The following is a 25,928-nucleotide window of genomic DNA, read 5'->3' on the forward strand; positions in this document are numbered from 1 at the left end:
TGTTCAGAAGGGTAGGACAAGGGGCAGTGGTTTGAAAGTGAAGCAGAGCAGGCTTAGGTTGGACAGCAGGACAGCAGGACAGTGAGGAGACACTGGCGCAGCCGTTGAGACCCCCACCTCTGGAGACATCCAAGCTCAGACTCAATGCATCCCTGGGCAGCCTGCTCTGGCTGGGGATGCCTGTGCTGGCTGCAGGGAGGCTGCACAAGATGCCCTCGGTAGGTCCCTTCCAGCTCCATGTGCAATCTATGACTCCACCAGCCTGGGGAACAGGCTTGGGGGCGAGGAGGGGGCTGAGTAACAAACCCCCCTGAAAAATCCCTCTGGGAGGAAGGAGAGGAAGAGTCACGAGCTCCTTGGCAGTCCAAAGGGAACCTGGGAAGGCTGGGAAAGAGAAGCACTTCATTCTCTTCCTCAAACTGCCTTAATTCCTGCCTGATTGGAACGGGCAGATTCGAAAATTACCAGTAAGCGACGCCAGCAAATGGATCCGGCTGCTCCCCTGGCTGCAGGCTGCCTTAACAAAGGAGATGTAATGCACGAAATAAAAACACCTCCCTGCCCTTCCCCCCCCCTTCCCCTCTTTCTCTTCTCCCCTTCTTTTTTTTTTTTCCCCCTTTTTTTTCCCTCCCTCCCCCCCCTCCTCCACTCCTCCTTTAAGACAGTAATAGGAGAAAATTGGTTTTGAAACTGAATAAAAGTCCCTTTCAGAGGAAATCATTTCAGGGTACCTTTTATTAGTATTATTTTTTTTTTCTCTCTCTCTCTCTCTCTTTTTTTTTTGCTGCTGCTGCAAGTAAAATAGTGAATAATGAAAGGTGGTTACATGATTGTCTTTCATTTAGAGAGCGGCGAGGACAGATGGAATCTAGGGGAGAGAGAGAGAGAGATGCAGGATTGGGATAATTGCCTGGTAACAAGGAGCTTGTTGTGAAATTAGGATCTTCAGAAAGTAGGGAGGGAGGGGGGGGGGAGGGGGAAAAAAAAGGCAAGGGGGAAAAAATAAAAAGAAGGCTTTTACTCATGAATACTTCATTATTAGGAGAAAACAGCACAATTTGGGTTCTCCAGGCACCTGCTCGCTGCAAGATGCTTTCCTCTTCCCCCCCACCTCTGGCCCTGCTGCCTCCCAACCCTGCTCTTGCTCCTCCTCACACCTTTGGCTGGTGAATTTCTCTCCCTTCACTGAGTTGGTAGTTGTGGGGCGAGCAGGGTGAGGTGTTCAGGCTCCTCAGGAGGGGCCTGGGTCTGGCACTGATACCCACTGTGGGTGCTGAGCAGTCAGCCTGGGGACTGTGGCACTGATACCCACTGTGGGTGCTGAGCAATCAGCCTGGGAACTGTGGCACTGATACCCACTGTGGGTGCTGAGCAATCAGCCTGGGGACTGTGGCACTGATACCCACTGTGGGTGCTGAGCAATCAGCCTGGGGACTGTGGCACTGATACCCACTGTGGGTGCTGAGCAATCAGCCTGGGAACTGTGGCACTGATACCCACTGTGGGTGCTGAGCAATCAGCTTGGGGACTGTGGCTCTGGTACCCACTGTGGGTGCTGAGCAATCAGCCTGGGGACTGTGGCACTGATACCCACTGTGGGTGCTGAGCAATCAGCTCAGGGACTGTGGCACTGGTACCCACTGTGGGTGCTGAGCAATCAGCTCAGGGACTGTGGCACTGGTACCCACTGTGGGTGCTGAGCAATCAGCCTGGGGACTGTGGCACTGGTACCCACTGTGGGTGCTGAGCAATCAGCCTGGGGACTGTGGCACTGATACCCACTGTGGGTGCTGAGCAATCAGCCTGGGGACTGTGGCACTGGTACCCACTGTGGGTGCTGAGCAATCAGCCTGGGGACTGTGGCACTGATACCCACTGTGGGTGCTGAGCAATCAGCTCAGGGACTGTGGCACTGGTACCCACTGTGGGTCCTCAGCAACCAGCTCAGGGACTGTGGTATTGATACTCACTGTGGGTCCTGGGCACAGCTTGAGGAACACCCATCTGTGCTCTGCTGCCTGCTGGGTGATGGTCACAAGCTGTGCCAGTGTGTGCCTGAGGCCACCATGCCATGCAGCCTTCTTGCCAGCAGCAGGGAATGTGGCACATGTCCTGGGTGGCTGCAGAAGATTGTTTGCCTGTGAGGAAGTGATGTGCCCAGCTGTGCCACTCATCCATGACCTCCAGCTGTGCCATGCAGCCATGACACCCAGCCCAGACCTCCAGCTGTGCCATGCAGCCATGATACCCAGCCTAGATCTCCAGCTGTGCCACCCAGCCATGACACCCAGCCCAGACCTCCAGCTGTGCCATGCAGCCATGATACCCAGCCCAGACCTCCAGCTGTGCCATGCAGCCATGATACCCAGTTGAGACTTCCAGCTGTGCCACCCAGCCGTGATACCTACCCAAGAGCTCCAGCTGTGCCACCCAGACAAGACCTCCAGCCATGCCACCTACTTGTGACCTCCAGCCCTCAGAAGAGTGATGGTTCAGAAGCTGTGATGCCAGGGGACTGGCACCACTGCCTGCTTTTCTGCTACTCCTGTCCACGTCTCCCTGCTCTCTCCAAGCAGCAGATATCAGCCTTGGTGCCAGCCAGAGCAGTGGGAGGTGTCAGCAGCAACTGGTGACAGTTCCTGCCCTCCGTGGCAGCTCATCAGGGATGTACAATTAGCAGAGCAGTGGCACTGATGACTTTGGCCTGACCCCTCCAGCTTTCATCAAGCTGATTTTGATGCCAGCTGGGAGCTGGCGACAGATCCCAGGACCCTGAGTGGCATTTTCACACCATCCTTACCCAGCCTTGGCTGGAGCTGACAGGGTCATTTGCTGCTGGGAGGTGCTGACTGGCACATAGGCAGAGCAGTCTGGCACTGCCAGGGATGTGGTGCCAAGGGATGCCCCAGCTCTGCCCCCATCCTGGTGGGAAGCTTTGCAGGGAGTACAAATCATGTCAAATCCCAGCACGGTAGGGGTTGGAAGGGAGCTCTACAGATCAGGGTTGGAAGGGAGCTCTACAGATCAGGGTTGGAAGGGAGCTCTGCAGATCAGGGTTGGAAGGGAGCTCTGCAGATCATCCAGTCCAACCTCCCTGCTCAAGCAGGGGCATCCACAGCAGCTTGCCCCCCATCCTTTAGCTCTTGCTGAGCATTGCTCAGATGCCCTCTAGAGCTGCTCTTCTGCAGGCTCCACAGCCCCAGGGCTCTCAGCCTTTCCTCCTCACAGAGCTGCTCCAGGCTCCTCAGCATCTTTGGAGCCCTAAATCACCTATAAATCACCCACTGAGACCTTCATCTTTATTTTAGCTACTTGCAGATTTATTTCAGGCTTTCTGAGTTATTTCTCCATCTCCACAGGGACTCTCAGCATTGTGTGTGCCCTTGGTGGGCACTGCCAGCTCTTGTCCCAACTGCTCTGCCTGGGGAGTGGCTGGGTGGAGAGAAGGGTGGAAGGCAGTGGTTGGGTGGGCAGAAGGATGGTGGGAAGCAGCTGAGTGGGCAGAATGTGTGGAGGGCAGTGGCTGGGTGGGCAGAAAGGTGGTGAGAAGCAGCTGAGTGGGCAGAAGGGTGTTGGGAAGTAGATGGGTGGGTAGAAGGGTGGTGGGCAGTGGCTGGGTGGGCAGAAGGATGGTGGGAAGCAGCTGGGTGAGCAGAAGGATGGTGGGCAGTGGCTGGGTGGGCAGAAGGGTGGTGGGAAGCAGATGGTGGGCAGTGATTGGGTGGGCAGAAGGGTGGTGAGAAGCAGCTGAGTGGGCAGAATGTGTGGAGGGCAGTGGCTGGGTGGGCAGAAGGATGGTGGGAAGCAGCTGGGTGAGCAGAAGGATGGTGGGCAGTGGCTGGGTGGGCACAAGGGTGGTGGGAAGCAGCTGGGTGAGCAGAAGGTTGGTGGGCAGTGGTTGGATGGGCAGAAGAGTGGTGAGAAGCAGCTGGGTGGGCAGAAAGTGGGATGGGCAGTGGTAGGGGACAAGTCCCCTCACCTCACTGGCATTTCTCTTCTCTTGGCAGGACCCAGGGTGGCACTGCCCACCACCACAGCCAGACCATGCTGGCCTGTCTGCAGAGGACCCAGAACCCCCCAGCCCAACATCTCCCCTGCCCCAACAAGGCGCTGGAGCCACGCAAGTGTAAGTGCTGAGAGCTGGGGGTGGGGGAGGGGGTGTCACCGACTTTGATGCTGCTTCCTTCATTGAAAGAGACATTGATTTAATTGATAATTAAAGAGAGCAGGAGAAGCAGGGGAGGAAGAAGAAGGGGAGGGGAGGGGGGGGGGAAGAGGTTGGAGGAAGGAGACAAGATAAGCAAATTAAATCGGGTTGCTCTGCTTGATAAGTGGAACTTTGTAGCAGAGCTGTCTGGGCTGCAGGATGGCAGAGGAAGATGCAGCCCTCTCCAAACCTCTCCCACCCCCTTCCTCGACCTCCCCTTCCCCTAATTACTTCCCTGATTTTCGCTGCAGCTCTCCTTCCCCAGGAGCTGGCCTTTCAGATAAGCTGTAAACCAGTTACATTCAAATGGGATCCAAAAGGTCACTCCAGCAAAGCACCTGTCTCTCCCCAGCCTTTTGTCTCTCAATCCCAACCCTGATTAAATGTATATTTAATGAGGCTGCTTTAGGCAGAGAGAGGGGGGAGGGAAGTTTGACCTCCTCCCCTCTCTCTCTCTCTCTCTCCCCCACTCCCTCCCTCCCTCCCTCACCTCCACCCTGCCTGGGAAAGACATATTCAGCTCCTCCAGTGATGAATTGTGTGTTTTAAAGAAGGGAGGGGAGATTTTCCCCCACCCCCATCCCCTTCCTTTCTTCCTGCTGCTCTCAGTTGGATTTTTATTTATTTCTTCTTTCTTTTTTTTTTCTTTCTTTCTTATTCAAACCTCACTCAGCTGAAGACAAATCAGCTGCTGAAGCTGCTTGTTTGGCTGCCACTGGTTTAAGCATCTTCATTTTTCCCCTGAGATGGTTTGTTGGGTGTCTTTTGGGGTTTTTTTGTCCCTCTACTTGGTGTTCCCCCAAGGATCAGTGCTGGGCACAGTCCTGTTCAATATCTTCATTGATGAGCTGGATGAAGGGATTGAGTCCAGCAGCAGTAAGTTTGCAGATGACACCAAGCTAGCAGCAGGTGTGGAGCTGTTGGAGGGTAGGAGAGCCCTGCAGAGGGACCTGGCCAGGCTGCATGGGTGGGCAGAGGCCAATGGGATGAGACTGAACAAGGCCAAGTGCAGGGTTCTGCACTTTGGTCACAACAACCCCAAGCAGCACTACAGGCTGGGGCCAGAGTGGCTGAGAGCAGCCAGGCAGAGAGGGAGCTGGGGGTGCTGGGAGAGAGGAGCTGAAGCTGAGGCAGCAGTGCCCAGGTGGGCAGCAGAGCCAATGGCATCCTGGGCTGGCTCAGGAGCAGTGTGGGCAGCAGGACAAGGGAGGTTCTTGTGCCCCAGTGCTCAGCACTGCCCAGGCCACACCTTGAATGCTGTGTCCAGTTCTGGGCTCCTGAATTGCAGAGAGATGTTGAGGTGCTGGAAGGTGTTGAGAGAAGGGCAGCAAGGCTGTGAGGGGCCTGGAGCACAGCCCTGTGAGGAGAGGCTGAGGGAGCTGGGGGTGTGCAGCCTGCAGCAGAGGAGGCTCAGGGCAGGAGTCACCATCCCTGGAGGTGTTGAAGCCAAGCCTGGCTGGGGCACTTAGTGCCATGGTCTGGTTGATTGGCCAGGGCTGGGTGCTAGGTTGGGCTGGCTGAGCTTGGAGGTCACTTCCAACATGGTTGATTTTATGATTCTACTTGGGTAACCCCCACCCTGACACAGGTTTGGATGAGGTTCAGATACTCAAAGGACTGCCCCCAGCATGAGTCTGGTGGGGATTGGGTCACACTGGCAGCCAGGAGAGGGCATTTTAAGGATAGAAAACCCCCAAGCTTCACTGCAGCATCACAGGGCACTGAGGGCAGAGCAGGGTGATGGGTACCCAGTGTCCCAGAGTTGCAGGTGAGGTGGGAAAGGTGGGTGCATGGGTGATTGTGGGGGTGGGCATGATTGCTGCCCCCCTCCCTGAGCTGTTTGCCCTTGAGACACCTATCAGGTGTCAGTCCTTGGGGGTCTTGATGGATTGGTGCCCACCAAGCACCCATTGAAGTGTTGGTTCTTGGAGGTCTTGATGGATTTGTGCCCACCAAGCAGCCCCTGGGTGTCAGTTCTTGGGGGTCTTGATGGAGCAGTGTCCCCCAAGCCTGCATTGAGGTGTTGGTTCTTGGAGATCTTGAGGGATTGATGCCCCTCAAGCTCCCATCAGGATGTTGAACCTTAAGGGTCACAGCAGACAGGTGCCCCCCAAGCTATTTGCCCTTGGGCACCCACCAGGGTGTCTGATCTTGAGGGTGTTGGCAGATTGGTGTCCACAAGCATCCACCAGGGTGTCAGATTTTGGGGGTCTTGCTGTGCTGGTGCCCCTCCAACACCCATTGGGCTTATCAGCACTTGGGCATCTCAGCAGATTGATACCTTCTGAGAACCCTTTGGGCTGCAGTGTTTGGGGGGGTGTGTGTGGGTCTTGGCAGACCAGCCCCACCAGCTGTTTGGCCCTGGGCACCCATGGGGCTGCCCAGCAGTCAGGGGTCTTAGTGGGCTGGTGTCACTTGAGCACCCATCAGGGTGCCAGACCTTGGGAATCTCATGGATTGGTGCCTGTGTGTGGTGTCACTGCTTGGCAAGGCACCCACAGGTGGGAAGAGCTGCTCTTGGGCATTCTGGGAGGTGCTGGGGTGGTCCCCGAGCCGTGCTGGTAGGAGAGAAGGTTGCAGAGGTCTGACTGTGGGACACCAGAGTTGGGGTTTTTTGACTCTTCACATCCCATCCCTCATTGCAGGACCACACTTGAAGCTTGTCCTCCCCCCCCAAACTGTGGCACATCTCTCAGGGCTGGGCAGAGCTTCTTTAGTTGAAGGGTGCTGGAGCCCTGGAGCAGGTTGCCCAGAGAGGTGGTGGAGTCTCTGGAGACATTCCAAACCCACCTGGATGTGTTGCTGCATGACCTTATCCAGATGATTCTGCCTTGGCAAGAGGGGGGTTGGACTCAATGATCTTTCAGAGCTCACATCCAGCCCCACCATTCTGTGATTCTGTGGTGGTGGCCAAGCCAAGCTCCCTCCCCAGCTTGAACCCCTGCGTTTTGCTCAGCAACCAGGTCACCTTAATCAAAGTTTAGCTGCCTGCATGTTTCTGCTCATTACAGGCAGCCCCAGCATCCTCTCACTCCTCTCTGCCTCCTGCTAGCACAGATTAAATTGCAGGTGACACCCAGGGCCAGGATCTGCTTGGGAAGATGCTTTCCCCAGCTCCCTCTCGATGCCACCCGTGGCAAAGCCTGGCGAGGAGGGGCACGCCGAGCTCCCTCCCACCAGCGTGGGGTGGGGGAAGCAGCAAGAGCCAGCCTCCTCCTAAAGCCAGCCACAGTTTAGAAGTGCCTCTGATGACTTAATTTGCTCCTGAGTATCTCAGTAATTATCTTTATGGGTCTTATTTCTGTCCTCTGGCATCGTTTCTGCCGCTGTTAGCTGAGCCTGGCGCTGGCCGTCTGGTCCAGCCCCGCGCTCAGATCCCATTATCCTGCCCCCACGCTGATGCCTTTCTGGATTCATTTCATGGAAAGGGTGAGCTGCCTTCCTCTGCCTGCCCGTGCTGGGAGCTGACAGCCCCCACTGCTTCCAAACAATCCCAAAATGCCAGCCTGGTGGGGGTGGGAAGGAACCATCCAGTCCCAACTCCCGCCCTGCTCAAGCAATGGCACCCACAGCAGCTTGCCCAGGATCACAATGCCCAGGTGGGTTTGGAGTCTCAGCTTGCCCAGGATCACAATGCCCAGGTGGGTTTGGAATCTCAGCTTGCCCAGGATCACAGTGCCCAGGTGGGTTTGGAATCTCAGCTTGCCCAGGATCACAGTGCCCAGATGGGTCTGGAATCTCAGCTTGCCCAGGATCACAGTGCCCAGGTAGGTTTGGAAGCTCTCCACAAAAGGAGGCTCCACAAACCTCTCTGGGCAGCCTGCTCCAGGGCTCCAGCACCCTCACTCCAAACGAGTTTCTCCTGCTGGTCAGATGGAACCCCCTGGGTTTGTGCCCATTGCCCTTTGTGCTGTCCCTGGGCAGCACTAACAAGAGTCTGGTCTCAGCTTCTTGTCTCCTACCCTTTAGCTCTTGCTGAGCATTGAGCAGATCACTTCTCAGGCTGCTCTTGTTGAATGCTAGAAGAAACTTCTGCACTGAAAGGGTTCTCAAAGGTGAGGTGGTTGAATCCCCAGCCTTGGCAGAGTTTGATAGAGGCAGAGATATGGGGCTGAGGGACATGGCTTAGGACCAGCCTTGATAGAGTTAGAGAGTGCTTGGACTTGGTGATCCTAAAGGGCTTTTCCAACCCAAACAACTCTCTGGTTCTCCAGGCCCTCAGCCCCAAGGCTCTCAGCCTTTCCTCCTCACAGAGCTGCTCCAGGCCTCTCAGCATCTTTGCAGCCTCTGCTGGACTCTCTCCAGCAGTTCACTGTCTCTTGAGATGAGGAGCCCAGCAGCTCTGTTGAGCTTCACCCCCTGGTTCTTCCCCTTGGCTCTCCTGATCATTGCCATCCCCTTGTTCCACAGCCCTACATCCCACATTCCAATAGGATCAGTGCCTCCCTCCAACCCTCCCCACCATGACTTAACACTGCCTCCATGCTCACCGTTGCTAGCTCATAGCAGCAGCCAGCTTCCCTCACCAGTAATCCCAGGGCTCCACCACAGGCAGTAATGCATCCTGGAGGAGCAGGAGGATGCAGCAGGGTGCCCAGAGCCATGCCAGCCCTAGCTGAGGAGCAGAAGCCTGAGGAGAGGCAGCATCCTCAGGAAAATATCATGTCCAATTAAGTCCAGCAGCCTGGTGCTGTTGGGTTTCATTCCTTGTGTGTTACAGGAATCCTGAGCTTTATTTAAATGATAAATCAAATCATGGCCCTGCTGGCTTGGCCCAAGCCTCTGCTGCTCCTTCTCTCTGCAGCAAGCTAGAGGTGGCTTCTACTTGATAAAATGTTCCATTGGCTGTGTCACTTTCAGCCTACCCTGCTCTGTTCCCAGCCTGAGGCTGGTGATGGGATCCATACGGAGCTGGGAGTTGATTGTTGAACTCCTGGAAGGACATGGATAAGCTGGAGAACCTCATGAGGTTCAGCAAGGCCAAATGCAAGGTCATGCATCTGGTATCTGTCTGGGTTGGGGGTTGGAGGGCTGGAGGGCAGCCCTGAGGACCTGCTGGGGGAGGTGAAAAGCAGGACGTGAGCAGGCACTGTGTGCTCACAGCCCAGCCCCAGCCATGTCCTGGGCTGATGCTCAGCAGTGTGGGCAGCAGGGGCAGGGAGGGGATTCTGTCCTCTGCTGTGCTCTGCTGAGACCCTCCCTGCAGTGCTGGGACCAACTCTGGAGTCCTCAGCCAAGGACAGACCTGTAGGAGCAGTGCCAGAGGGGAGGGCATGGGGGTGATCCAAGATTTCACACTCCTCTGCTTTGAGGCTGAGAGAGTTGAAGCTGCTCAGCCTGGAGAACAGAAGGCTCCAGGGAGACCTTCTGGTGGCCTTTTAGTGCTTAAAGGGGCCAAGAGGGAAGCTGGGAACAAACTTCTGAGCAGGGCCTGTTGTGACAGGACAAGGGGTGAGGGTTTGAACCAAAAGAGAGAGATTCAGGGTGGAGAGAAGTTGCCACTGGGGGTGGTGAGAGCCTGGGCCAGGTTGCCCATAGGTGAGAGGTGCCCCATGCCTGACACCATTGCAGGTGAGGTTGTTTGGGACTCTGAGCAATCTGCTCTAGATGCAGATGTCCCTGCTGAGTGCAGGGGGTTGGACTGGATGAGCTCGATTCAAAAGTCCCTTCCAACCCAAACCACTCTGAGATTGTCTGATGTGAGCAGCAGAGCAGCATTTGGCCGTGTGAGCATCAACAACCACCTCACACCTCCCTTCTGGTGGGGCTGGTTCTGGAGCCTCCTGCTGGAAATCCTCTGAGCTCCTGTGAAAAAAAAAAACCCATCTCATAGGGGGTGACATGAACCCTCCTGGGATCTCCAGCTGGGTTATTAAAACGCTAATGAGAGCTGATGGCCGGAGCTGAGGGAGCAGCTCCAGGGTCAGCCCCCTCCTCTCTGCATGGGGTCTCTCATCAGCGCTCCAAGTGTTTAATTGTGTGTGTTGGGGGCGAAGCCCTGTCTGATGGCTTCTCATTCCCCATAAACACAGCGTTTAAGCTTCAGGAGGGGGTTGCAGATGAGGGGAAAGGAGATGAATTCTCTCATTTTCAGTTTCTGGAAGGGCTTGGCTCATGATGGTTCTGGGTATTTATGTTCATGCCATAAAAAAGACATCAATTAACAGCCGTGCCCCATGCCTGCTGGTGGTTTGCACTTTCCCTGCCAGGAAATGCTGCTGGAACCACTTTGCCATGGGCCATGTGCATGGTGGGAGGGTGGATGGGGGAAGGAGACCTGCTGGGAACTGGTGAGACCAGCTCAGAGCTGGGTCTTTGGGAGGGTTTTGATGGTAAAGCACCACCCAAGCATCCCAGGAAAGCATCAGTCCCTTGGTTCCTGGGCACTGGTGGAAGCATCTCCTGCCAGGTCAGAGCTGGGTCTTTGGGAAGGTTTTGATGGTAAAGCACCACCCAAACGTGTCCCAGGTAGCACCAATCCCTTGGTTCCTGGGCACTGGTGGAAGCATCTCCTGCCAGGTCAGAGCTGGGTCTTTGGGAGGGTTTTGCTTGTAAAGCACCACCCAAACGTGTCCCAGGTAGCAACAATCCCTTGGTTCCTGGGCACTGGTGGAAGCATCTCCTGCCAGGTCAGAGCTGGGTCTTTGGGAGGGTTTTGATGGTAAAGCACCACCCAAGCATCCCAGGAAAGCATCAGTCTCTTGGTTCCTGGGCACTGGTGGAAGCATCTCCTGCCAGGTCAGAGCTGGGTCTTTGGGAGGGTTTTGCTGGTAAAGCACCACCCAAATGTGTCCCAGGAAAGCATCAGTCCCTTGGTTCCTGGGCACTGATGGAAGCATCTCCTGCCCGGTCAGAGCTGGGTTTTTGGGAGGGTTTTGCTGGTAAAGCACCACCCAAACGTGTCCCAGGAAAGCATCAGTCTCTTGGTTCCTGGGCACTGGTGGAAGCATCTCCTGCCAGGTCAGAGCTGGGTCTTTGGGAGGGCTTTGCTGGTAAAGCACCACCCAAATGTGTCCCAGGAAAGCATCAGTCCCTTGGTTCCTGGGCACTGGTAGAAGCATCTCCTGCCAGGTCAGAGCTGGGTCTTTGGGAGGGTTTTGCTGGTAAAGCACCACCCAAACGTGTCCCAGGTAGCACCAATCCCTTGGTTCCTGGGCACTGGTGGAAGCATCTCCTGCCAGGTCAGAGCTGGGTCTTTGGGAGGGTTTTGATGGTAAAGCACCACCCAAGCATCCCAGGAAAGCATCAGTCCCTTGGTTCCTGGGCACTGGTGGAAGCATCTCCTGCCAGGTCAGAGCTGGGTCTTGGAGGGGGTTTTGCTGGTAATGCTGTGTCACACAACATATGAGGTATCTTCCAACCTTAGTGATACTGTGAAATACTGTGAAAGAAGGATTTGGTGTCCAAACTCCTCAGGACAGTACCAGTCCCACCAGTTCAGAGCTTCAGAGCTTCTCCCACCAGTTCAGAGCTAGGCCTTTTGGATGGGCTTCTCTGGTAATCAACAAGGATTTGCTATCAGTATCAGGGGTGGGATATCAGGGACATCAGTTGCATTGGAGTGGTGTCAGGGATGTGCTAAGGCACTGTTGAGCAGCATCTGGGTGGTATTGGGGCAGTAATGAGGTTGCACTGGAGTAAGGTCAGGGTGACACTGGGACAGTATGAGGGTGGCATTGGGGAGTCTTCAGGGTCTGCAATGAAGAGACATTGATGTGGCATCAGGGCTTTGCTGGGCCAGTGCCAAGTGGCATCTGGGTGTCAAAAGGGTGGCATTGGGGCAACTCTGGAGTAACATCAGGGTGGTTTTGGGGTTTCATTGGGGTGACACTGATGTGGCATCAGGGCTGTGCTGGGGCACTGTTGAGTATTGATGTGACCCTGAGGGTAGCATCAAGCTGGTATGGGGCAAATACCTGGATGACATTGGGGTGATTTGGGGGTTTGCATTGGGATGGCACTGATGTGGCATCAGGGCTGTGCTGGGGCATTGTTTGGTGTCATCAGGGCAGTATTGAGGTGATACTGCAGGTAGCATCAAGCTGGCACGGGGCCAGCATTGGGATTGGGGTTTGCATTGGAGTGGCACTTATGTGGCATCAGGACTGTGCTGGGGCATCACTGGGTGTTATCAGGGCAGTATTGAGGTGGCACTGGGGGTAGCATCAAGCTGGCATAGGGCCAGCACCTGGATGGCATCGGGATGACTTGGGGGTTTGCATTGGTGTGGCACTGACGTGGCTGTGGCATTGTTGGGTGTCATCTGGGCAGTATTGAGGTGACCCTGGGGCTACCATCAAGCTGGCATGGGAGCAGCACTGGGGTGATTTGGGGGTTGCATTGGGGTGGCACTGATGTGGCTCAGGGCTGTGCTGGGGCATGGTTGGGCATCATCGGGGCAATATTCAGGTGGCACTGGAGATAGCATCAAGCTGGCACAGGGCCAGCACCTGCATGGCCTTGGGGTGACTTTGGGGCCCTGATTGGGCTGTCAGTGGGACAGCAGTGGGGTGACCCCGAAGCACCTCACGACCATGAGGTTGCCCTCCCTGGGCGCAGCTGGCGGTGGTGGCTCAGCGGCGGCGGTGCCTCGGCGGCTGCGGCGGCGCTGTCTCGGTGGCGGCGGTGGCGGCGGTGTCTCGGTGGCACTAATACCTCGTGGAGGAGACAAATGGGAAGTGACACGTGTGTGTGTAGCCGGGGATTCGTGGTGACGCTTTGACTGCAGATAATAAAGTGCTCGCCCTGGGGTGATCCAATTCAGCAGCAGCCGCCTCGGCACAGCCGCGCTCGCCGGCGACGGTGACGATGGCACGGGGAGGGAAGGGGGTTAGAGGAGAAAAGGGAAGAAGAGAGGGGGTGGGGGTGGGAAAAAAGCCCACAAAACAACTAAAAGCCTGCCTGAAATGACATGTCAGCCCGGAGAGGGGCCGTGGCTAGGGGTGGATGTGCGGGGACGGCGCAGCACGGCGCGGCCCTTTGTGCTTTGTCATGAGTTTCGTTGTCTGTGCAGATTAGGGCTCGGCCACGGCGTTGCCACCTCCGGTTATTCCCATGGGTTTCTCCTCTTCTCTCTCTGGCTGGTTTGGATTTAAGCTGGGATGTGTTGGTGGAGGGACAGCAGAGCCAGCATCCTGCTCCTTGCTCCAGAATCCCACTCTGACCCTCGGCACTCTGCTCACTGACCCCCCTGGCACCCTGATCCTTGCTGTATCACCCTGCTGTCTGGCTCCAGCACCCTGATCTCTGCCCCAAACACCCTGCTCCGTGTTCCAGCACCTTGATCCTTGCTCCAGCACCCTTATCCCTGACCCCTGGCACCCTGCTTCTTGCTATATCACCCTGCTCCCTGGCTCCAGCACCCTGATCGCTGCCCTGCACACCCTGCTCCATGCTCCAGCACCCTGATTCTTGCTCCAGCACCCTGATCTCTGCCCCAAACACCCTGCTCCTTGCTCCAGCACTTTGATCCTTGCTCCAGTACCCTTATCCCTGCCCCCTGGCACCCTGCTTCTTGCTATATCACCCTGCTCCCTGGCTCCAGCACCCTGCTCCTTGATCCAGCACCCTGATCTCTGCCCCAAACACCCTGCTCCGTGCTCCAGCACCTTGATCCTTGCTCCAGCACCCTTATCCCTGACCCCTGGCACCCTGCTTCTTGCTATATCACCCTGCTCCCTGGCTCCAGCACCCTGCTCCTTGATCCAGCACCCTGATCTCTGCCCCAAACACCCTGCTCCGTGTTCCAGCACCTTGATCCTTGCTCCAGCACCCTTATCCCTGACCCCTGGCACCCTGCTTCTTGCTATATCACCCTGCTCCCTGGCTCCAGCACCCTGATCGCTGCCCTGCACACCCTGCTCCATGCTCCAGCACCCTGATTCTTGCTCCAGCACCCTGATCTCTGCCCCAAACACCCTGCTCCTTGCTCCAGCACTTTGATCCTTGCTCCAGTACCCTTATCCCTGCCCCCTGGCACCCTGCTTCTTGCTATATCACCCTGCTCCCTGGCTCCAGCACCCTGCTCCTTGATCCAGCACCCTGATCTCTGCCCCAAACACCCTGCTCCGTGCTCCAGCACCTTGATCCTTGCTCCAGCACCCTTATCCCTGACCCCTGGCACCCTGCTTCTTGCTATATCACCCTGCTCCCTGGCTCCAGCACCCTGATCACTGTCCTGCACACCCTGGTCCTTGCTCCAGCACCCTGATCCAGCACTCTTATCTCTGTCCCAAACACCCTGATCCCTGCCCCAAACACCCTTCTATTTGCTCCAGCACCCTGGTCTTTGATCCTGCACCTTGATCTGTGGCTCCAGCACCCTATTTCTGACCCCAACACCTTGCTCCAGCACCCCATTCATGACCCCCAGCACCTTACTCCTTGCTCCAGCACCCTGCACCCTGACCCCAACACCCATCTCTGCCCTCTGACCCCATGGGGTGGGCAGGGAGGTTCCTGCATAGAGCTGTTGCCTATGGGGCTAGGGCAGACAGTTCCTGCTTTGCCACCTGGGATTTTGGGCCCAGACTTCCAGGATTTGATTGATTTATTCTACTGCACCAGGTTTTGTTTGTTTTCTTCCAAGTGTTTTCCAAATATTGAGGTTTCTTCCAAGTGTTTTGCAAATATTTAGGGTTTAGCTCTTCCAAAAGCTGCTCCCAGTGTTGCAGGCAGAAGGAAAAAAGGGGAAAATTGGTGCTTTTGGAAGCTTTGAAGGCATTGGGATCTCCTTGCTGGGAACAAGGAGCCTGGTCCTGAAGTCAGGGGACAAGCTCTTGGTTTTTGAATGGAATTCAGGTGGAGGCTGCAGCAGGATTATTTTTAATGAGAACCACTGGCACGTCGATCACTGCTCAGGTCCCCAGAGTTTACTCCTGCACTCAGCATCTCTCCCCTTCCCACCCTTCCCTGCAAATTAAACTCTGCCTAATTGCTGCCCTTCTGTCCCTGTGGCTTGGGCAGGCAGAGTGGGAGGGAAGCACCAGTAAAAAGGGGGGGATAGGATGGAGAGGGAGGGTGAGGATGCTCAGGGCAGGGTGGTCCCCAGCAAATGTCCCTTCCCAGGGTGAATGTGATGTGCTGGGCTAGCTGTTGGACTTGAGGAGCTTAAAGGTCTTTTCCAACCTAAACAGTTCTGTGATTCCATGATGGGAATTCCAGGCAGAGCAGTCAGGGCTTTGTGTTGCATTGTGGGGCAGAACACCATGGCTGAACCCTCAGATGTTCCTCCTGGATGGCTGCCCAAGTGGTGGGCATAGTGCTGACTGCCCAGCCTGCCCAGAATCCCTGGCAAACCCACTGGAGCCCATCCACAGTGCCAAGCCATGACCATGCCCAGGTGCAGGAAGTGCTCTTCCCATCCTTCCCAGTGCAGAGCATCCTTCCCAGTGCAGAGCATCCTTCCTGGTATCAAGTACCCTTCCCATCCTTCCCAGTGCAGAGCATCCTTCCCAGTGCAGAGCATCCTTCCTGGTACCAAGTATCCTTCCTGTCCTTCCCAGTGCAGAGTATCCTTCCTGGTACCACTTTCCTGGTACCAAGTATCTTTCCTGTCCTTCCCAGTGCAGAGCATCCTTCCTGGTACCACTTTCCTGGTACCAAGTACTTTTCCCATTCTTCCCAGTGCAGAGCATCCTTCCTGGTACCACCTTCCTGGTACCAAGTACCCTTCCCATCCTTCCCAGTACAGAGCATCCTTCCTGGTACCACTTTCCTGGTACCAAGTATCCTTCCTGTCCTTTCCAGTGAAGAGCATCCTTCCTGGTACCACTTTCCTGGTACCAAGTATCCTTCCTGTCCTTCCCAGTGCTGAGCATCCTTCCTGGATGGGGGGATGCTGGGGATGCAGGGATATGTGTGATACAGGAGATGCTGGGATGCTGGCAGTGAGTGCTCCTGCCAGGAGAGGCTTTTAGGGAACTTCTGAGGACACTCTCATCCCCTCCCACACCTTCCACAGCCACCTCTTGTCCCCATCAGATGTTTTCCACAGTCCTGGCTGTTCCAGGCATGGGGAGAGCTTCCCGACCCATAAACCCAGATTCCTTCCGGATGACAGCACCGTCGGGGTCTGGGATTTACATCTGTGTCTGGAACTGGGTTTGGTGGCCAATTTGCTAAAGTAAAAAAAGTTGTTTAGCTAGAGGCATAATCTCATAAGCCTGCTCTGCCATTCCTAATGGCTTCTGGTTCCTGCCTGGCTTCCCAATAATGCTTGGAGCAGGAGCTGGGAGTAATAGAAAAAGCCCTGGGATGAGGGCTGCAGGCACTGCAGGTTCCATTTACAGGAACAGAAGAGGCCAGAAACAAAACAATTGAAAATCCCAATAAAATTCCACCCAAAGCTTTGGCTGCTGAGCAGATTCAATTATTGAGCTGTTACTGAGTTCAGGCTATGAAAAGAAATAGAGCAGGGCAGGGAGGGAGGAAGGAAGGAGGTGCTGGCTACATCCCGTGGGAATGCTGGAGGTGGAAGGAGGGAGCTAGGAGAGGTGGAAGCATAGAATCAGAGAATTGCCAGGGCTGGAAGAAACCTCAAGGATCATCTGCTTCCAAACTCCCTTCCATGGACAGGGACACCTCACTCTAGATCACGTTGCTCAGAGCCACATCCAGCCTGGCCTTGAACACCTCCAGGGATGAGGCTTCCACCACCTCTCTGGGCAACCTGTTCCAGGGTCTCAGCACCCTCCTGGTAAAGAACTTCCTAACATCCAGTCTGTATCTACCCATTTCTAGCTTTGTTCCATTCCCTCCCCCCGAGTTCTATCACTACCTGGCAGCCTAAAAAGTCCCTCCTCAGCTTTCTTGTAGCCCACTTCAGACACTGGAAGGCCATAATAAGGTCTCCTGGGAGCCTTCTCCTCTCCAGCCTCTCATGGGACAAGAAGCTGTTGCTGGGGGTCTGTCCCCAGGCTGGATTTGGTTTAGGGACGATAAAAACAGGAGTTGCTCATGGTGGTGAGCCCAGCTGAGGTGTCCTGGGTGAGGATCCCACCCAGTCCCAGTGTGACATCCAGGAGTTCAGTTGGGCAGTGAAGGGAGTGTGCTGGGAGTGGTGGAAGCATCTAGAAGAGGCTCTTGGTAAATGTCTGTCCTCAGACTGGGTTTGGGTTAGAGGTGATAAAAACTGGTGGTGAGCCCAGCTGGGGTGTGTTGGGGGTCAGACTGCCAGATTATGACCCATGGTACATCCTGGTGTGGCATCCAGGGGTTCAAGATGAAGATGGAGGGAGGCTGATGGGAGTGGTGGAAGCTTCTCCTGGGAGAAGAGGCTGTTGGTGGGTGTCTGTTCCACCCTGTCAAAAACATGCTCATGTTGCTCATGGTGGTGAGCCCAGCTGAGGTGTGCTGAGAGTCAAACTGTGCCGGGTGGTGATCCATGGTGCATCCCACCCAGGCCTGCTGTGATGGTGAAGAAGGGATGGGGACACACACACAGAGGCAGTGGCTGGTGTGGTGAGCTCAGCTGAGGCATGCTGAGAGTCAAACTGTGCTGGGTGGTGATCCATGGTGCATCCCACCCAGGCCTGCTGTGATGGTGGAGAAGGGATGGGGACACACACACAGAGGCAGTGGCTGGTGTGGTGAGCTCAGCTGAGGCATGCTGAGAGTCAAACTGTGCTGGGTGGTGATCCATGGTGCATCCCACCCAGGCCTGCTGTGATGGTGAAGAAGAAGGGATGAGGACACACACACACAGCCAGTGGCTGGTGTCAGGTCTGATGTGGTGAGCTCAGCTGAGGTGTGCTGGGAGTCAGACCATGCTGGGTGGTGATCCATGGTGCATCCCACCCAGACCTGGTGTGATGTTGAAGAAGGAGGTATAGGAACACACACAGAGGCAGTGGCTGGTGTCAGGGCTGGTGTGGTGAGCCCAGCTGAGGGGTGCTGGGAGCCAGACCATGCTGGGTGGTGATCCGTGGTGCATCCCACCCAGTCCTGCTGTGATGGTGAAGAAGAAGGTATAGGAACACACACAGAGGCAGTGGCTGGTGTCAGGGCTGGTGTGGTGAGCCCAGCTGAGGTGTGCTGGGAGCCAGACCATGCTGGGTGGTGATCCATGGTGCATCCCACCCAGTCCTGCTGTGACATCCGATGGCTGAAGCTGAGGAAGAAGAGATGGGACACACACACACACACACACAGAGGCAGTGGCTGGTGTCAGGGCTGGCGCTGACGGCGTGGGTTTGCATCTGGCAGTAATTGCAGCCCGTTAGAAAGCAGTAATTAGTGCGGCGAGGGGGAGCTGCCGGGCGAGGGGGAGCTGCCCGGCGAGGGGGAGCTGCCGGGCGAGGGGGAGCTGCCGGGCGAGGGGGAGCTGCCGGGCGAGGGGGAGCTGCCCGGCGAGGGGGAGCTGCCGGGCGAGGGGGAGCTGCCCGGCGAGGGGGAGCTGCCGGGCGAGGGGGAGCTGCCGGGCGAGGAGGAGCTGCCGGGCGAGGGGGAGCTGCGGCGTGCCGGGAGCAGAGCCGCCAGCGGCTTTGTCATCTTCCTGGCGGGGGGTTTGCTGTGTCACCCTGATAGGTGACAACACAGCCTGCAGTCGTAGGGTCGTTAAGGTGGGAAAAGACCTTTCAGATCACCACAGCCATGACCACTGAGCCCTGCCTTGAGGCATCACCACACATTTCTTCAACACCTCGAGCCATGGTGACTCCACCACCTCCCTGGGCAGCCTGTTCCAACCCCTGACCACTCTTGCAGTGAAGAAACTGTTCCTGGACTCAAATCTAAACCTCTCCAACCCAACTGGTGTGAAGAGGTGAGAAAGACAGCTCCTGGCTTCGCCTTGCTGGGCTGTGGTGCTCCTCAGGCACGCCCTGGTGCTGGGGCTCACCGGTGGGATGCCTGTGGTTGAGCTTGGTTCACCCTTGTGGGCAGCTCTGCCCATCCTGCTGCAACAGAGAGCTCCAGAGTGAGGCTTCCCAGGGCTGCCCTAAAAGTGTCACCTGCATCCTAGGACAGGAGGAAGTGGAGTCAAGTTGTGCCAGGGGAAGTTAAAGGTTGGATGTGCTTCATGGGAAGGGCTCTCAGGCACTGGCCCAGGCTGCCCAGGACGGTGGTGGAGTCACCATCCCTGGAGGTAGCTGTGGTGCTGAGGGGCATGGGTTAGTGCCAGTGGCTCAGCAGCAGTGGTGGCACTGTGGGCTCTGGGCAGGTGGTTGGGCTCTCCCTGCCTCAATAGTGCTCTGATTCTGTGATGGATTTTGGTGACCCACACCAGGTAGCCACAGTGCCCACCTGTGATGCTGCCTCCCTCCCTCCCTCCAGCAATGACCCCTTTTTAAGGCTCACTTTTGCTTTGAAAAGAGCATTTCCGTGGAACAGGCTCATTAAGGATTCTGCAAGTGTCACCAGCTAATTAGTGTCATGTTAATTGAGTATTCACCATGCTGCCACCTCCAAGGACAGCGGTGCCGGCATGAAGGGGAATGCAGATGTATGTGGCTGACGGTGCCTGCTGCTGTGCCATGCTATGCTGTGCCACAGGGCAACTGGCGTCCTGCCTGCAGCTCCCAGTGCCCACCAGCTCACCCAGCAGCACCCAGGGTACTCACTGCCCTGCACCCACGCAGCTCCCAGTGCCCACCAGCTCACCCAGCAGCACCCAGGGTACTCACTGCCCTGCACCCACGCAGCTCCCAGTGCCCACCAGCTCACCCAGTGTACACATTTCAGTGCATCCCACACAGCTCCCAGTGCCCACCAGCTCACCCAGCAGCACTCAGGGTACTCACTGCCCTGCACCCACGCAGCTCCCAGTGCCCACCAGCTCACCCAGCAGCACTCAGGGTACTCACTGCCCTGCACCCACACAGCTCCCAGTGCCCACCAGCTCACCCAGCAGCATGCAGGATGCACACTGCCCTGCACCCACGCAGCTCCCAGTGCCCACCAGCTCACCCAGCAGCACTCAGGGTACTCACTGCCCTGCACCCACGCAGCTCCCAGTGCCCACCAGCTCACCCAGCAGCACTCAGGGTACTCACTGCTCTGCACCCATGCAGCTCCCAGTGCCCACCAGCTCACCCAGCAGCATCCAGGGTACTCACTGCCCTGCAGCCACACAGCTCCCAGTCTCAGGAACTCTCCAGAGGTTGGACAGACGATGCCCACCAGGATGTGCCTGGTGGGGCTGGTGGTGCATCCCACACCTGCACGTGGCCTGCTGGTGCCATCCATCCTGTCTCCTGGCAGCTACATTAAATCCTACTCAAAGGCCCTGGATTTAATTGGCTTAATATACTCTTTAGTGACAATGTCTGCTTAAGACACCTGTAAAAAGCCCCTCACATCAGCTTAATGGGAGGAAGGGTTGGGGAACTCTGCTCTGCTGCTCCTGGAGGGCAGCCACCCCCTCATTCCTGCATCTCCCCAGACATCCTGCTGCTGCCCAAGAGGTGATGTGGAGTCCTGCAGCCACCAGTGCCCCAATTTCCCTCCTAGAATCCTACATTTAATGTTGTAACTGGTAGGAAAGTGATCACTCTCCTGTACTGGGCACTGGTGAAACCACACCTTCAATCCTGGGTTCAGTTTTGAGCCCCTCACTCCAGGAAGGACATTGAGGGGCTGGAGTGGGTACAGAGAAGGGCTGGACCCACTGGGTACAAGTGGAACCAAGCTGGGGAAGGGTCTGGAGAACAGGGCTGAGGAGGAGCAGATGAGGGAACTGGGATTGTTCAGCCTGGAGAAGAGGAGGCTGAGGGCAGACCTCACTGCTCTCTGCAGCTCCCTGGAAGGAATTTGGAGCCGGGTGGGGTTGGTCTCTTCTCCCTAGTATCAGGTGATAGGAGAGGAAATGGCCTCAAAATTGTGCCAGGGGAAGGTTAGGTTGGAGATGAGGAAAAATTTCTTTGCTGCAAGAGCAGACAGGGTTTGGAAGGGGCTGCCCAGGGAGGTGCCCATCCCTGGAGAAGCTGAAGCAGCACACAGACGTGGCACTCAGGGACTCAGGGGTGTTGGGTTGAAAATCAGCCTGGCTGATCTTGGGAGTTCCTTTCCAACCCCAACGACTCTCACCCATCACCCACCCTGAGCTTCCAGCAGGAGGGAAAAAAACAAAACCAGGTCAAGGCACCAAAGCTAAACACCACCACCCCCTCCCCCCTCCCCTTCCTTCTCCCCACCACTCCCACTGCCAGAGTCGCTTGTAAGTGGCCTAAAATAAACTCGGTGTGGAGAATGGAAATGTCACTTTACCCAACGGGGGAATCTTTCTCTGAGATTGGATTTAAACTACATTATACAAGCAATTTCATGGGTGCTTTGAGCTTGCTGGCAGCACCCTCACCCCTTCCTCCCCTTCCCCCCTCCACCCTCCCCCCCAAAAAAAAATGGGAAAGCCAAAGCATTTACCAGCCATAAATCAGCAGCTCCTCTAATGAGCATCCCCTTCCCCCCCCCCTTTAATAAAAAAGCCACTTTTAGACAATTTTACAGATGAACAAAACTGGGGAAATTAACTGTGGTAACCTACTGCAGTCATCAAAAGTCACTGCAGGGGAAAAAAAGGAGTATAAATTAGAGATGTGTGTGTATATATATATATATATATATAAATTTTTCTTCCTTGGGTCCTTTTCAAACTCCCTTTTTGCTTCTGTTGTATGGGTTTGTTTGGGTTGGGTTGTTTTTTTTCCCCTACCCCAGCAAGTTTCTGCCATTCTGGTGTGAAAACTCATTTGTCGTCCCCATTAGACTTTCATTTGGAGTTTAGCTGGGGTATCCAATGAGCCACCAACTGTGAAAATGATTAAATCTACACAATCTATCTAATAGAGGGAATAAATTAGGTGCTTAAAACCTCCCTGCCCACGCAGGAGCCTGCTGGCAGCGCGGGGAGGGACTGTGGGTTTGCTCCTAAACTGGTCCTCAAACCTCCTGGCATCTGGGAATTATGGAGTGATAGACTGGCTTAGGTAGGAAAAGGGAGCTTCCAGAGTGTCTAGTTCTAAACCTCACATTGGGTGATTCTGTGCTTCACAACCTTCCTGGGCAACCTGTGCCAGGGTCTCACCAACCTCACTGCAAAGAACCCTTTCCTACCATCTGCTTTCTATCTCCCCTCTGCCACTTTAAACCCATTCCTCCTCCTCCTGTTATTCCAAGACCTTGTCAATAGTCCCTCTCCAGCTTTCCTGTAGCCCCTTTCAGATGCTGGAAGGCCACTCCAAGGTCTCCTCAAAGCTTTCTCTTCTCCAGGCTGATGAGCCTCAACTCTTGTAGTCTGTTAGAGCCTGGCACCATCCTCCTGGCACTCACCTTTACATATTATAAACATTGATGAGGTCACATTAATGAGATGTGATAGGTGATGGGCGATGGGGTGATGTGTGATAGGCTGATGGGCGATGGGCAATGGGGTGATGTGTGATGGGGTGATGGGTGATAGGGTGATGTGTGATGGGATGATGGATGATGGGCAATGGGGTGATGTGTGATAGGGTGATGGGCGATGGGCAATGGGGTGATGTGTGATGGGGTGATATGTGATATGGTGATGGGCAATGGGGTGATCTGTGATGGGCAATGGGGTGATGTGTGATAGGGTGATGGGTGATGGGCAATGGGGTGATGTGTAACAGAGTGATGGGCAATGGGATGATGTGTGATGGAGTGATGTGTGATAGGGTGATGGGTGATGTGTGATGGGGTGATGGGGTGATGGGCAATGGGGTGATATGTGATATGGTGATGGGCAATGGGGTGATGTGTGATGGGGTGATGGGCAATGGGGTGATCTGTGATGGGCAATGGGGTGATGTGTGATAGGGCAATGGGTGATGGGATGATGTGCAATGGGGTGATCTGTGATGGGCAATGGGGTGACGTGTGATAGGGCGATGGGTGATGGGATGATGTGTGATGGAGTGATGTGTGATAGGGCAATGGGTGATGGGCAATGGGGGTGATGTGTGATGGGTGACAAGTCCCTCTCCTCCTGTGGGCACTGGGTTCACTCTCTGCCTTGTCCCCCAGGCGAGCCGGCGGCACCGATGCATTCCCCGCGCTACCCCAGCCCCGCCGAGCTGGATGCCTACGCACAGAAGGTGGCCAACAGCCCTCTGACCATCAAGATCTTCCCCACCAACATCAGGGTCCCCCAGCACAAGCACCTTAACCGGACGGTCAATGGCTACGACACCACGGGGCAGCGCTACAGCCCCTACCCCCTGCACGCTGGCGGCTACCAGGGTCTCTTGGCCATCGTCAAAGCCTCCAGCAAGAGCGTGGTGAAGAACTCGGAGGGGAAGCGGACTAAGCTGTCGCCTGCCCAAGTTGGCATCGCTCCTTACCCCGTGTCAAGCACTTTAGCTCAAGGTCCCTCCTGCGCTGGGCAGCTGAGCTACCACAGCAGCCAGAAGCAGCTGGAGGGTCCGGTGCCCCCCAACGTGACGGTGGCAGCCTCGGTGCTGCCGTTGGCGAGCAGGAGCTTGGCTCTGCCGCCGTCCAACCTGCCCTCCATCCAGAGCATCATCTACCAGATCAATCAGCAGTGCCAGGCTCAGGGTGCCCAGCCGGGCTGCCCAGCTGTCGTGGCTGCCAACCCCAGCCCGGCCAAGCACGGTGCTTTCCCTGGCACCACCGCCACCTACGCCGGCGCCGTGCTGCCGGAGTGCCGCAAGGGTGCTGAGCTGGCGCTGGGCTCCAACCCGGCCGCGGCCCTGGGACCCAAAGCGGCCATCTACCCCGAGGGCATGGACTACCTGGTTTGGCAGCAGAAGCAGCAGCAGCAGCACCTGCGAATGTACAGCGGGGGCAGCGGGGGGGCCCTCAGCAAGTCCCCCGAGACCTGCGCGGGTTCCTCACGTCCCTACGGGCTGGGTGGCACCGCCGGGGCCGAGAAGGTGAGCTCGTCCCCCTTGAACTGCATGCATGGCAACTTCTCGGTGGGACAATACTTTGCCCCTCCCTGGAACAGCATCTTGGTGACCCCCAACAGCGACTGTTACAACCCCCCAGAGCTGGGGGCAGCAGGGCCCCGTGAACTGGGGGTACCCCCCGGTGAGGGGCTGCCCAGTAAGACCCTCTGCAATACCTCCATCCTCAGCAGCAGCCTCCAGTCCTTGGAGTATCTCATCAACGACATCCACCCACCCTGCATCAAGGAGCAGATGCTGGGCAAGGGCTACGAGACCGTGTCTGTGCCAAGGCTCTTGGACCACCAGCACGCCCACATCCGCTTGCCCGTCTACAGATAAGGACCCAACCATGCTGCTTAGCCCAAAAACCCAGGGTGGGGACTTTGGCACGAGCCGTGCTCCCCCTCTCCGGCACCGCGCGGGTACCGGACCGTGGCAGCGAGGGTGAGGGGTGGGGGGGGATGGGGACAGGGATGGGGGACACGGGGTCTGCTGCCAAAAGGGCTCCCAGGACACTGGCATCGCCCCGCGGTCCCCGCCGCGCGCCGAGGAGGAAGGACCTCTTGTCTCTAGAGCTCAGAAACCATTTTATCTCCACGAATGTGAACAGGGAATCGCTACGAGTTGCTGCTATCCAGGGAGAGGAGGCTCCAGGGTGCCAGGCAGGATGGATACGGGGCAGAGCCCCGTGCCTCGGTGCCCCGGTGCCAGCCCGGGTGCCCGCAGGGAGCTGGCACCTGGCCTGTAGCTGAAGTCCGTAACTTGCACTGCTTTGATTAAAGCTAATAACTGGGATAACTGGGGACAGTCTGGAGGCTATTTAAGAGAAACACTTGAAAACTTGAACAGATTTGGGGTTGCTTTTTTGGTTTGCTTTTTCTTTTTTTTTTTTTTTCATTCATTTTTTCTCTTTTTTGGGGTTTGGTTGTTTGGTTTTTTAGTTGCCTAGGCTGTACATCTGTGTGTTGGCTGCTACAGACTCTCCTCCTGCCCCTCCTCCTCCTCTTCATTTTCATCCTCATCCTCCTCCCTCTCTTCCTTCTCATTCTCATCTGCCTCCTAATTGCCCTTTTCCTCCTTTCTCCTTCTTTCTTCTCGTCCCTCTTTCTCCTTCTCCTCCTCCTCCTTGCTCTTCTTCTCCTTCTCCTCCTTGTTCTTCTCCTTCTCCTCCTTGTTCTTCTCCTTCTCTCTCCTCTGTCCTCCTTCTCCTTCTCCCTCTTCTGCTCCTCCTCCTCCCTCTCCTTCTCCTTGTTCTTCCCTCTCCTCTGTCCTACTTCTCCTCCTCCTCCTTCTCCTCCTTGTTCTTCTCCTCTCTCCTCTGCCCTATTTCTCCTCCTCCCTCTCATTTTCCTTCTCCTTGTTCTTCTCTCCTCTCTCCTTTGTCCTCCTTCTCCTTCTCCTCTCCTCTCTCCTTTGCCTTCCTTCTCCTCCCTCTCCTTCTCTCTCCTTTGTCCTCCTTCTCCCTCTCCTTCTCCATCTCCTCCTTGTTCTTCTCTGCTCTCTCTTCCGTCCTACTCCTCCTTCTCCTTGTTCTTCTCTCCTTGTCTCTCCACTGTCCACCTCCTCCTCCTTCTCCTCATCCTCCTCCTTTTTCTCCTCCTCTTCTCCCCAGCCCCACACCTCCTATTCCCACTCCATCAAGAGCTTTGTTGCCCAGCAAGCTCCTACCCTAGCCCCTCTCTCACCCCACACCTCCCCCAGAAACCCACCCAGGGCTCACACTGGAGTTATTATTTTTTGCCTCTTTTATTCTCATTTCTCCTTTGGTTCTGGGTCAGAGGTGACCACAACACCCAGGGACCAGTCACAAACCTCTTGTTTTGCCTTCCCCCTCTTATTTTCTTTTTGTTTGG

The 25,928-nt window shown here is 56.0% G+C and overlaps 1 protein-coding gene across 2 annotated transcripts in view; it reads left to right on the plus strand.

The window, feature by feature from the left end:
* FAM222A (family with sequence similarity 222 member A) overlaps window positions 1-24,520 on the plus strand; it is a 48,310-nt gene extending 23,790 nt beyond the window's left edge. The window contains exons 2-3 of one of the 2 annotated variants that reach the window (XM_064168610.1): window positions 4,008-4,126; window positions 23,192-24,520. In XM_064168610.1, the coding sequence (XP_064024680.1) occupies window positions 4,045-4,126; window positions 23,192-24,414 (1,305 nt within the window). In that variant the 5' untranslated portion in view covers window positions 4,008-4,044 and the 3' untranslated portion in view covers window positions 24,415-24,520. Of the gene's footprint in view, window positions 1-3,911; window positions 4,127-23,191 lie in introns of those variants that run through there. The other variant, XM_064168608.1, reaches the window with a different exon arrangement.
* Window positions 24,521-25,928: the final 1,408 nt, after the last annotated feature.

Source organism: Pogoniulus pusillus, chromosome 30, assembly GCF_015220805.1.
Source record: "Pogoniulus pusillus isolate bPogPus1 chromosome 30, bPogPus1.pri, whole genome shotgun sequence".
Classification (NCBI taxonomy): Eukaryota; Metazoa; Chordata; class Aves; order Piciformes; family Lybiidae; genus Pogoniulus; species Pogoniulus pusillus.